This window comes from Elephantulus edwardii, unplaced genomic scaffold, assembly GCF_000299155.1.
Source record: "Elephantulus edwardii isolate Elephantulus edwardi_28Jun2011 unplaced genomic scaffold, EleEdw1.0 scaffold00199, whole genome shotgun sequence".
NCBI classification, from domain to species: domain Eukaryota; kingdom Metazoa; phylum Chordata; class Mammalia; order Macroscelidea; family Macroscelididae; genus Elephantulus; species Elephantulus edwardii.
Window position 1 is genome coordinate 5,504,103 of NW_006399949.1, and position 13,947 is coordinate 5,518,049.

At 37.2% G+C, this 13,947-nt stretch overlaps 1 protein-coding gene across 2 annotated transcripts in view; it reads right to left on the reverse strand.

Moving 5' to 3' along the window:
* Nucleotides 1-13,947, reverse strand: part of LPP (LIM domain containing preferred translocation partner in lipoma) — a 619,196-nt gene that overhangs the window by 328,261 nt on the left and 276,988 nt on the right. The window contains exon 4 of one of the 2 annotated variants that reach the window (XM_006897069.1): nucleotides 879-1,562. In XM_006897069.1, the coding sequence (XP_006897131.1) occupies nucleotides 879-1,562 (684 nt within the window). The remainder of the gene's footprint in view (nucleotides 1-878; nucleotides 1,563-13,947) is intronic. The other variant, XM_006897070.1, reaches the window with a different exon arrangement.

The window sequence follows — 13,947 nt, forward strand, 5'->3', positions numbered from 1 at the left end:
GTGTAAAAAGTGTTGGCTTTAAAGGCCTCTGTGTTGACACTGAAACAACAGAGCTGTCTGTCATTCAGAAAGAATTGTTTAAAACTGCTTAGCTAGCTCTATAAATTTTAATTGAAATGAATAATAATTTTTTTAAAACAACAACAACAACAACCTGCTTAGCTGGGTTCAAGACTAGAGTTTTTCTTAGTGATCAATGTAGATAAACAATTTAGCAGATAAATCCCATTTCTCTACTTCGTATTCCTAAACGAGGAACCATATAGAGGGTCAGCATAGCCTCAAGACTCCCTTAGCCTGACCTGTCTTCTAATTCTTGGGCCTCTTTTCCTGCTCTAGTATCCACTGTGGCAATAGTTTGCTTGGGTCTCAATTAGTCTTACAAGGAAATGAGAGTGGATACCTCATATCTGCATGAGAAACCATTAATCTCCATATCTGGGAATTCCTTGCACTTTACCAAGCTTGACATACTACAGACCTGTTCTGTGCCTGTGTACTTGCCACATGGAAATAAGTGCAAGGATGGTTTTCTTCCCCAGCAGGGAACATAGATCAAAAGAAGAGAAAAGTTGGAGGACTAACTATTTTCTTTTCCTCCCCCCTAAAGAGTTATTCCTGAGATACCACGGTTCCAATGACCATTTGAAAATTAGCCCTCATAATTGTACAATAAATTGCACTTGACATCAAACAGTAGCCTGATTAGTAGCATATCTGCAAATCAGATCTCCTTTTTCTGCTTCACTCATGCTTTGCTGAGATTGCACTAATAAAGTGAAAGAATACTACATATGATGTCACCTTAGAGTCTGCTTTCTGAAAACAGCAGGCGAGGCTTGGTAGCTCTAGGCTATGTCTGCTAATAGGTTTCCTACCTTTGGCTGTAGCGGTGGTGCACAGGGAGCTGGAACAGGATCAGTGATATAGGTCTTCTTGGGACCGGAACTTGGATACACACCAGCAGAGTTCTGGTTCCCTGCTCCAGAAGGGATATACCCGGGGTCACGCTTCCAGGCATTTTGTTGACCTTGTTGACTATAGGCAGGATCAGAGTCATTTCTGGCCCCATATCCAGGTGCTGCTGGGTAATAGCCATCATAATAACGTGCGTTGTTGGGAGCATACCCGTAGCCATGATCAACTTGAGGTGCTGGTGGGGGGATGTATGTGTAATCCATGCCTCCGCGGTTTGAAGGAGCTGGAGACTGCCCAGAAACAGGCATTGGCTGAGTGCTATAGCTTTGGGGCCCTGCACCGTAAAATTGTCCTGATGAAGGGGCAGACATGTAATGAGAGCTGGGTTGAGCTGACTTGACTTGAACGTTGAAGGCAGGCCTCGAGGGTGTAGAAGCTGTGGTGTAGGAGGCTGGAACTGGCTGAGGCTGGGGCTTGAGTGTGCCAATTGGAGCCACTGGGATGGGTCCAGCCTGGGGGGCAGGCTGTGGCTTCAAAGTTGACTTTTTGGTAGCAGTTAGAGGAGGCTGGTTTGGGATGACCATTCTCTTATGACCTGTGACAGGCGTGGAGACTGGAGGAGATGCTGTTGAACCAACAGTTCCCTAAAGTGGGAGAAAAAAAGAGAAATAAATACTATTGCCAAGAAAATTAATAAATAAAAATGCATACATGAACAGCATTAATAATTATTAATTATGTATTACTTAGATATTAACTCTGCAAAACACAAGCCATTTAATGGGACTTGAAGGATAAGTAGGCAATTGCTAGACAAAAGTAAGTTTGAGTAGCATACAAGAAACATGATGGAGGCTCAGACAAAAGGGAACAGAAAGAATAGAAGGGCCCAACAGGTAATTAAGAATTGAGGCAAATATGTGCCATCTATTCTAATTTCGAGGGAGCTCTGGTGGCCTAGTGGCAAGAAACTGCATGGCAATCTCAAAGGCAAGATGTTCGAGGCCACTAGCCGCTCCATGGGAGAAGGATGAGCAATCTCCTCCCGTACAATTAACTGCCTCTGAAAAACCACTGGAACGTCAGCTATGGGTCAGTTTTGACACTACAGTACTCAACAACAACAACAGCATTTTAATTTCCACCTAAGTTTAATCATATTGAAGTGGATGCTGGAAGTGATGGAGCTGGACAAATAGGCAAGGGCTAGCTCACAAATGTCATAGAAAGAAAAGTCTAACTTAAAAAACATTTAAAGATGCAGCAAAGAGTTCAACATAAACATCTAAGCAAAGAAGGCCAACTAGCAAATAAATGAAATAATTTCATCTCTCTCTCCCCCCATATATATATATATAGTTGTTGTTGTTGTTGTTATGTGCCCTCGAGTCACTTACGACTCATAGTGACCCTATGTACAACAGCCCTAAACTCTATTCTGTCCTGTGCCAATAACACTGTCTCTGATACACCCATTCCGATTATCCCAGTCACTGAATCAATCCACCTCATAGAGGGCCTGCCCCTCCTGCATTGTCCCTTCACCCTCCCAAGCATGATGTCCCTCTCCAAGGACCAGGCCCTCCTTACAACATGTCCAAAGTATGTTAGATGGAACCTCAGAATCCTTGCCTCCAAGGAGCCACCCGGTTTAACCCTTTCCAGGATGAATCTGTTTGTTTTCCTAGGAGTCCATGGTACCCTCAATACTCTTCTCCAGCACCACAGCTCAAAGGCATCAATTCTCCTTCTATCTTCCCTTGTCATTGTAAATAGCAAAAATAGGCCAGTCTAGTGGCTGAGTGATAAGGAGCTGTGCTGCCACCCCAAAGCCACACATTTGAATCCACTAGTTGCTCTGCAGGAGAGGTATGGACAACCTCGTCCCATATGATATGCTGCCTCTGGAAACCTGCTCCAGGGGCAGGCATGCCTGGGTTCTGACCTGATGGTACCTGGAAATAACAACAGTGAAATAAATAGCTTAAGGAAGTTATAATACAGGCTAAGTCTTGGTAAGTTGTAGAAGACATGAAGTGGTGTAGAGTTTATATGTTACACTGCTAACCAAAGGGATCGCGGTTTGAAACTACCTGGTGCTCTGAGGAGAAAAGGTAAGTGATCTAACTCCATAAAGATTTACAACCTAGGTAACCTGACAGCGGTTGCTATGAGTTTGAATTGACTTAATAACAATGGGTATACACAAGCCAAGCACTTGGCGGCTAATAGAAAGGTTGACAGCTCAAAACTATTCTGTATCATCACAGGAGAAAGACCTGGTCATCCATCCCCATGAAGATTGTAGGTCAGAAAATCCTGAGATAGTCTGATCATTACATGGGGTTGTTATAAACATCAATCAATTGAATATCAGCCCAAAGCAAGGACATGAACAGAAGAAGCAGGTGTTCCTCAGCTGTGCAGGGGGGTGTGGGGGAGGGGGTGGGGTACTGAGGAAGGGAACGGTCATGCAAAGAGTCAGAGTAATATAAAGGGTTGCTAGAGTACTGATTTGGAGAAGCCAGAAACTTAAGGTCTGTTTTAGAAGAAGAGAAGATGGAGATGATTCTTCCTGGTTCCATCTTCTCCATTCTCCCCTTGTGACCACCAGTAAATTTGGTGTGGCAATATAAACAGATACTGACTCTGCAAAAAGCCCCTGAACACACTATAAACTCCTTGACAATAAGAAAAGAAGCACTATTCATACTAGGAGTAATCTCACACACCAAACTTTTGCATATTAAAGATGCTTTATAAATCGTTGTTGTTGTTATGTGCCATCGAGTCGCTTGTGACTCATAGCGAACCTATGTACAACAGCCCTATACTCTGTTCTGTCCTGTGCCAATCGCACTGTCTCTGACACTCCCATCCCGATTACCCCAGTCACTGAATCAATCCACCTCATAGAGGGTCTTCCCCCCTACACCGTCCCTCCACTCTCCCAAGGACCAGTCCCTCCTTACAACATGTCCAAAGTATGTCAGGCGAAGCCCCAGAATCCTTTCCTTCAACGAGCCACCCTGTTTAAACCCTTTCACGGATGAATTTGTTTGTTTTCTTGGCAGTCCATGATACCCTCAATACTCTTCTCCAGCACCACAGCTCAAAAAGTCAATTCTCCTATCTTCCCTAGTCATTGTCCAACTCTCTGATGCATAACAAATTAATGTAAAAACAAACAATCAAAAATCAAACCCAGTGTCATTAAGTAGAGCTCGACTCATAGCAACCTTCCTTCAGGTCTCAAGGATCTAACTCTTAATAGGAGGAACAGCCCCCCACTGGCCCCCATATTTCTCTTATGGAGCAGTGCATGGGGTCAGCAGCACAACATGTCATATAAGATGTCAGCATTACTTTACATATAAATGTTAAATTATGATAAAATCTCGAGAAATACCATAGGAAAAAAAGAAAGAAAATGCTAAAAATAAATGTTTGGAAGTGCCAAATAATCCAACAAGTATAAAGATTGACTATATATTTAATTGAAAATATGGGCCAGGAGAGTGTTGCTATAGCTTTCTTTAATCATGAAGAATATAAATAAATATGGTTTAATTACTTTATAAATATATGTGTGTGTATGTATATGTGTGTGAATATACATACTTTTTCTATATTTATATGTATACATACTTTAATTAGTTTCCTGTTCTTTACTCCATCCACCTCCAATGAGGTAAAGAATGTAAAATTGCAAAGGAAAAAAAAATATAGCAAAGTGTAGTATTTTCAAAATTGTAATACACAAAAACACTCAGAAGTATGTGGGTACATAAATACCAGAAATAAAATAAAGTGATGAGAATTCTCTTTATGTCAGAAGGAGGGTGCCAATGGTGAAATATTTCCTAGAAGAAAGTAAGGGTTCCTCAAACTTTGCCCTAATGCCTTCATTCAAAGACTTCAGGATGGTTTAAGTGTGTGCGTGTGTTTGTGTGTGTGTGTGTTCCCTAAAAGCTAGAAAGTAGACATTTTGATAATTTGTAGGAAAAAAAGGTTTTCTAAGAGGTCACATTAATTCTGTCTAATTTATTTTCTAGGTAATTAATTTTCATTTTCACAACCTGTGACTTCTGAAGTTTTTGGGGAAGATCTTAAAGCTGTGGCAGTGGGTGGGCTATCATTATCCAATTTAGGTGCTCAGTCATTGTCTCCATTTATAAGTGATTTTGAAGAATGTTTAAAATAGCAACTCTGGATTTCTACTGATCTTGAGTCATCAAGGAAATAAAAAAAAATTTAAATGATTTCTTCTTTCATTTAAATACAGACATGCTCCATGCTGACATCTTTCATGACTGACATGGTTACAAGAAATACTGATCTTATTTTTTCCTAGTTCAAATGATTCTTTCATGCTGCATTTTAAGGAATAACAGAATCTAAACTGAACTTTCTTCAGGAATATTGTCTTCAGGATATATTTTTTCACAAGAAAAAACCAAAAGCACTTGAATGGACAATCACATGTGTAACTTTTGGCTACTGTTGCGGGAATACCCTACTCCACCAAGGTGAGAATATATGGGCTGCTTCAATTATAGACAGATAGATAGGTAGATAGATAAATAGATCGATAATTACTAGTTTGTCTTTCTGAAAGTTATCATAAAAAAAACCCCAACAAAAAAAAACACAAAACCAAAACCAAAACAAAACTCTTTATTCAACAGCCTAATTCATCTTACTAGTGAACAAGAACTAGTTACTTGAATCTAGAACGAGTACTTAAATCACTAGGAAACTAAATTTGAGACAAATAAAATGTGGAAATGATGGCTGTTATATATAGGATCTCTCACACAGACACACACACACACACACACACACACACACACACAGATGTTATCCAGGATATCTCAAGAAATTGATTTATAAAAAGATTAAGTATCAATGCCCACGTGGGCTTTTAGGAGCTGTGACAGATGGCAATCTGGAGTCAGCAGAGTCTGAGTTCTCATTGCCTTAGAAATGGACCAGGAAGAGAGCAGGAAAGAGGCAACGCAACGGAGTTCAGTATCTAGAGAGGAACAGTAGCTAACTCTGGCCAGCACCTTGAAATGTAGCAATCATGGATCCAAAGGAAGGCATCTGGCCAAGAATTTATCAGTGTCTTTAAGAGCATGTCTTGGATTTTACAATAAAAAGCTTTGTCTCCTACTCATTTACTAATAATAGCACCCCTTGGTTTTTAAAACAATACAAAGTGTCCCCATTTATTTCCAAAATTCCCTGGTCAGTGGGGAGTTCCAATTTCCAGTTGAAAAAGCACTGAGAAGTAAATTTAAATATCTCTGGGGATATTTTCCAGTGGTGTGTCTTACCAACCTAGAACACCAGAAAGCTATAAACAGAAAACATCCGTTTAACCTTATGTATGAATTTCTTCATTAAATATAATGTTTTATTTTAGTAAGGGGCACTGTTATTAACTGTCTAGAAAATTGCTAACTATGAAGAACCTATTAAACAATGAATCTTGAAAAATGATCCTCTTGATTTGGCAATGCTCCTTTTTCACTTTCTCTTTTAAGATTAAACTTACAAATAGAAATATCTTTTATGTTAGAGAGATACTTAGAGTTCTATTTCAAGATTCCACTTCTCTTCATTCTAGCCCCAAAGATGCAAGAGTCACCTTCAGACTCAATAAACAAAAATAACCAACAACCCTGTTTTCAATATATTTGAATCTTTTACTGTTTTCTAATCTATCCCATTCTTTTTCAAAGTAGAACACCTGGAGTAGTCCATGAGCTTCTTTCTTACTTAATTCTCATTTAATTACTAAATCCTATTAATCATATAGGAAATTCTGGTGGCTTAGTGGTAATGATTTACAATGTCAACCCATAGGCCTTTAGGTCAAATTCACCAGCTGCTCCAAAGGTGAAAGACAGACAATCTACTGCGGTGCCATTTACAGCTTTCGAAAACCTGCAGGAGGATCTGCTATGTATTGGTTCTGACTGGATGGCACAAAACAACAACATAACATTAATCATATGACCTAAATATTTCAAATACGTCAACATCTTACAGTTCCATTGTTGCTTCTCCACTCCAAATTACCAACATTTCTTTGAAGGTGTTGACCAAAATAATTTAAATAAATGTCTGTATTTTCCCCTCTATGCTTCTTTCTGTTTTGGATCTTCAGCAAAATCTTGCTTGCATGTGATATGAATGATATTGTTCAATAATTTCCACACTCTGTTGGACCACTCTTCTTTGGAATGGAGACAAATACAGAGCTCTTCCAGTCAGCTGGCCAGGTGGCCGTCCTCCCAGATTTATTGGCACAAATTGGTGGGCACATCCAGGGAAGTGTTTATTGAAATATGTCAACTGGTATGGCATCAATTCCTGGGGCCTTGTTTTTTTGCCAATTCCTTCAGAGCAACTTGAACTTCTTCCTTCTTCACGACATGCTCTTGCTTATATATTTGTTTAATGACATTCTTCTGTGTCCACAAATTCCTTTTGGTACAATGACTGTATACTCTTTCCATCTTCTTTTAATGCTTCCTGGATTATTTAATATTCTGCTCAAAGCATCCTTAAAAATTGCAACTAGAGGCTTGAATTTGTTCTTCAGTTCCTTGAACTGAAGAAATGCTGAGTGAGTTTGGACCCTTTGATTTTTCTGACTCCAGTTCTTCGTACATTTCATTGTAATACTTCATTTTGTCTTCCTATGCTGCCCTTTGAAGTCCTTAATATCTTGATTTCTTCACTTTACTTTGGCTTCTCGGTTCTCTAGTGCAATATTCAGAGTTTCTTCTGACATCCATTTTGGTCTTTTTGCCTCTTCTATCTTCGTAATGACCTTTTGCATTCTTTCTGACTGATATTCTTTATATTCTCCCACAGCTCATCTGGTCTTCAATCATTAGTGTTCATGGCCTCAAACTTGTTCCTGAGATGGTTTTGAAATTCAGGTGGGAGAGACTCAAGGTCAAATTTTGGTTTCCATTGATTTAATTTCATTTTTCTCAGCTGTATCATGATAGATGGTGAAGAGATTGAGATTGTTAACAGTTTTAGTTTGTTTGGCTCCACAATCAACATTCTTGATGCCAGAAGCTAGGAAATGAAAAGATGATTTTACTGGGAAAGTCTGCTGTCAGAAACCTCTCCAAAGTACTGAAGAGCAATGATGTCAGTCTATGCATCTAAGACCTGTACAATGAATAAGGATGACAGAAAATGAATTGACGCCTTTGAGCAGTGGTGTTGGAGGAGAGCACTGAACACCCCATGGATGGTCAAGAAAACAAATAGATATGTATTGGAGGGGGTATAGTCAGAGTGCTCTTTGGAGGCAAGAATGATGAGCTTCACCTGACATACTTTGGGCATATTACTAGGAGGTGCTATTCCGTGGAGAGGGATATGATGTTGGGAAATATGGAAGGTTGGTGAAGGAGAGGAATACCCTCAACCAGACGGATTGATGAGTGACTGCTGAAATGGGCTGTTGTGTGTTAGGAAGTGTGAGGATGGCGCAGGACAAGCCTAGATTCAGATCTTTTGTTCACAGTGTCACTATGAGTCGTATTCAACTCGATGGTACCTAACAACAACAACAACAACAACAACAACAATAACAACCAGAAGCAACAGAAAAAGAAGCACAGCAAAATGGTAGCAATAAAACCTGGCATGTGAGTTAAGCATACTTAAGATAAATGCACTAAGTGCACCAATTAAGAGAAAAAGAGTGGCAGAAAGTATAAAAAAATCAAAGACCATAAATGTGTTGTATAAGAGACAAATCTAAGAAAAGAAGGAAAAGATAGACTAAAACTCAAAAAGTGAAAAAAATATACCAAGCAAACGGCACCCACAAAAAAAATCAGGAGTAACAATACTAATATCTGATAAAATAGATTTTAGGATGAAAAGAACTATAAAAAATAAGGAAGGGCACTATACAATGATTAAAAGCACAATAGATCAAGAAGACAAACCTTGGTCAACATCTAAAGTGATAGACCTGAAAAATGCATGAAACAATGCTTCACAGACTTGAAGAAAGAAATAGACAGCCCCACAATAATGGTATGAGACTTTAACACACAACTCTCTTCAAAGAATAGATCAACTTGAAAGAAACATAACAAAGATGCAGAAGATCTGAACTATACAATCAGTTAACTCAACCCTGTGGATGTATTCAGGGTACTACACTGAATTAAAAGTCCGTTTTCTTTCTTCTCAAATGCTTGTGGTGCATTCTCCAGAACTGATCATATATTAGGTCAAAAATCAAGCCTCAACAAATTAAAATACATTGAAATAATACAAAGTATCTTCTCTGATCACAAAGTCATAAAACTAGAAATTGATGACAGGATGGTAAACTGCCCATGTAGAAGTTAAAGAAAATCCTGCTAGAACATGATTGGGTTACTGAAGAAAAAAAAATTTCCTGGAAACAAATGATAATGAAAATACGACATACCAAATATTGGGGACATAGATAAGTCAGTCCTCACAGCAATAGGCAAATAAATATAAGAGAAAGAAAAGAAACAAAACTGAAGACCTAATTCATTATCTCCATCAAATAGAAATATTACAACAATCCAACACCACAGCCTCTAGAAAAAAGGAAATTCTAAGGACAAGAGCTAAAATCAATGATATAGAAAACAGTAAAACAATTTAAACAATCAACAAGATAAGGTTTGACTCTTCAAAAGGGTCAATGAAATTGATAAACCATTGGCAAACTAAACAAAAAAAAGAAAGAGAATACACCAATAACTCGAGTAGGAAATGATAGCGGTGTCATCACAACAGAAATAGATGAAATTAAATTGATAATATCAGAATATTAGGGAAAACTCAACTCGTATCAATTGATGTAGAGAAAAGGCCTTGAGCAAAATCCAACACACCTTCTTGATTAAAACACTCAGCAAAATAGAAATAGAAGGGAATTTTCTCAATATAGTGAAAAGTATATATACAAAACTAAAAGCCAACACAATTCTTAATAGTGAAAGACTGAAGGCATTTCCCAGGTGAACAGAGACCAGTCAGGAATGGCCACTTTCATTTTCACCACTCTTTTTCAATTTTTTGTTGGAAGTAATTGCTAGGGCAATATGAAAAGAGAAGGAATTAAGAGGAATTCGTATAGGTAATGAGGTGGTAAAACTGTCACTTATATGCAGATAATATGGCAGTGTACACAGAAAACACCAAGGACTAAAAAAAAAAAAAAAAACCAAACCCAACCAAACAAACAAAAAGCCCCAATAAACCCTGTTAGAATTAGTAGATTAATTTAGTAGAGTGGCAGGATACAAGAACAATATACAAAAATTAGTGAGATTCCTCTAAAACAACAAAGAAAAAAAATAAGAAAAATGAGAAAGGAATACCATTTACAATAGCCAAATGCAAATTGAGATAGATGGAAATAAGTCTAACTAAAGACACAAAAGATGTGGACAAGGAAAACAACAAAACCCTATTATAAGAAACAATAAGAGACTTAAACAAATAGAAAACTTTCTCCTGTTCATTGAAAGATTCAATATAGTGAAAATGACAATCCTACCAAAACAATCAACGTGTTTAAAGCAATACCAAAACAGATAGCAAATTAATTTTTCTAAAATATAGAAAAGGCTATTGGCAAGTTTATTCAGAAAGGAAAGAGACCCTGAATAAGCAAAGTACTTCTGCAAAACAAAAATGAAATTGGGAGCATAGCACTCTTTGATCTCAAAACCTATTACGCAGCTGTAATAGCCAAAATAGCATGGTACAATGACAGACACATGGACCAATGGAAAAGAATCAAGAACTCAGAAATTAACGCATTTATCTATGGTCAACTGGTATTTGACAAAGAAACACAACCTATCAAATGAAAAAATAACAATCTTTTTTATAAATGATGCTAACAAAACTGGATTACTATCTGCAGAAAGCTGAAGCAGCATTCACATCTCACTCCATACACAAAAAACCAAAAAATAAATCAAGTTTGAGCATAGACCATAAGAGACAAAATGGGATGAAACTTAGAAGGTCTAGCCTATGGTGTAAAGAAGTTGGCCAGTACGGCTAGAACTCCACAACCGGGAGAGGATAACAACAATGAATGCAACCTTCTAAAGATTAAGCCCTTGTGTGCATCAAAATATTTTTTTCAATTGAGTGTAAAGAAAAACTATTGACTAAGGGGGGAAAAATTGGCGATGATATCTCAGACAAAGTTTACAGAATAGTAATAGTAATGGTACAGGGCCTCAACAACAAGATTGATAACCCAATTACAAAACAGACAAAAGACAAAGAGTTTTCACAGAGGAAGACCTTTGAATGGCCAAAAGACACATGAAGAAATGCTTAAAATCACTGGCAACCACCAATGGACCCAAACATACCAGAAATCATGAAGACTGCTCAGTAGTGAGCAAAATTTTGTTGTTGTATATAAGATTGCTATGAGTCAGAGTTGAGGCAACTGCAGTGAACTTCAATAAGAAGTGCAGGAGTATAAATAATGAAAAAGAAACCCAAATAAACAAAAACCTGCCATCAAGTTGATGACAACTCAGTAATTCTAAAGAACAGAATGAAAATCTTCAAAGATGTCAGTCTTTACAGAAGCAGACCATATCATATTTCTCTTGCTCAGTGGCCAATGGGTTTAAACCACAGACTTTTAAAAAAAATTTTCATTTTTAATGAATTTTTTTAAAAGTGCAACAATGAATTAATGAAAAGCCAATTTTTCCATAAACTTTCATTAAAATCATATTAATAAAAACAGTTAAGTTTCAAGAAAGAGTAGGATAAAAGGATGATTTGAAAAAAGAATTATAGGAAGAAAATGGGAATTACGTAGTTACATTTTACTCTTTGTCGTTATAATCCATCCAGTCACCTGCAACTCATAACAACCCTATATATAATTGCTTTGAATCTTTCCCTAACCTGAGGCAGTTGGGCACACCTACCCTAATGATCCCAGTTACTGAAAACACAGACTTGGTTTTTTTAAAAGTTTTTTTATTTAAATTGTGATTTTAATGAAAGTTCACAGAAAAGTTGGATTTTCATTCATTTATTGTTGCACTTTTCCTTCCTTACTCCCTCTGCCAGTTAACTTTCTTTCTTTCTTTTTTTTTTTTTTTTGGTTAGTAGCCAAAAGCTTTGAACACTACCCAACCAGAGAGGAAAAAAACCCTCATATGCAGTACCAACTCACAGTTGATTCTCTAATGGGTTTTCAGAGGCTATAAATCTCACAGGAGGATACTGCCTATCTTTCTTCTTCCAAGGAGCTGGTGAATTTGAAAAGCCAGAGAGGTGTAGCATTCTAGATAGCAGCACAGTTCTCTATGGATTATGCAATCAAGTCTCCCTAAAAGACACGAGTATTGAGGGAAAGACAACCTGGACAAATCTTCACAGAGACAGTGACTTTTGTGTGTGTGTGTATTTTTTAATTATTATTAATTTTAATTAAAGTTTACAGAGACCTTAGGGGGGAAAAAAAATCACTGGCAATGACAGATGCAAATCAAAATCAATCAATGAGATACCATCTCACCCCCTGCAGCAGTGGTATTGTTTAACAAGACAATGAGCAATAAATGTTGGAGAGGATATGGAGAGATTGTAACTTTCATTCACTGTTGGTTGGATTGTAAAATGGTACAACTATTCTAGAAGGCAGTATGGTATTTCCTCCGAACTGAACATAGACATTCCATCTGACCCAGATATTTCACTACTAGAAATATACCCTGAGGAAAATAGAACTGAGATACAGAAGATTTGTATGCCAACATTCATAGCAATGTTATTTATAATATCAAGAAAATGGAAAGAGTCTAAATATTCATCAAAAAATGAATGGGTTGAAAAAATGTAGTACAATGACACAATAAAATACTATGTATCACTCAGGATCAACAGTTTTAAAAAAAATATTATATAAAATGGAAGAGGCTGGAGAGCATTATACTGAGTGAACTCAGTCTCATAAAGACAAATACTGAATAACACCATTACAAATAGAAGGATGGAAAAAAATAGAAGGATGAACAGCAGGATGTGTACAAAGGTTTAAAGGGGGAAGGGAAAGAGGCAGGGGGTCTGAGGGTTGGGAGGGTGGAAAAATCATGGATTGCAGAGTTTGAAGGGTAGAGAGAGAGGTGAAAGAATCAGGAAAAAACCCAGTAGGGATCTGAAAACATGAAGTAATAATGGGCATAATTTGATGGTGATGGAGTTTATGAAGCACTATGTTTGAGAATGGTCATATGAAACACAATGCGATGAAGGAGTGTGTGAAACCCAATGGATATGAATGAAACAGAGTGTATAAGAATTCTGGATGCAAATCAATATATAATTTTTAAAAATAAAAAAAGCAAACCCCAAACAAAAAATGTAAAATCTATTCCACTCATTGTGGTACAAGGTAAGGGGACACAATTTTCTGATTCTTCTAAAATTATGATAAATATAAAAGATTTCATTCTACTTGGATCAATAATCAACATGCAGGGAAGCTTCAGTTAAGAAAGTGAGAAACACTGTATTTAGTAAATGTTCTGCTAAATGCCTCTTTTAAAATTTTATTAAAGGAAAGATGTCATTTTCATTTTACTTGTTGGTATATAAAAGTTGGGCAATTAAAAAAAAAAAGTAGATAGGAGAAATGTCCATTCATTTGAACTGTGGTGCTAATAAAATACATTGACTATATCACAGAATACCGAAAGAGAAAACAAGTCAGTCTTGAAGGAAAGGAATCTGAAATTTTCTTGGAAAGACACAAGGATAAAGAGAGCTGCTTTGCTTGCTGTAGATACATGATCAGGAAAGATCAATTGCTAGAAAAGTATACCATATTTGGAAAAGTGGAGTTCCAGGAGAAGGAAAGAAAATTCTTAATGAGATACACAGACACAATAGCTTCAGCAATGGACCAAAACAACATATCAGTGTCATAGACAGATCACCAGACTTGGACAA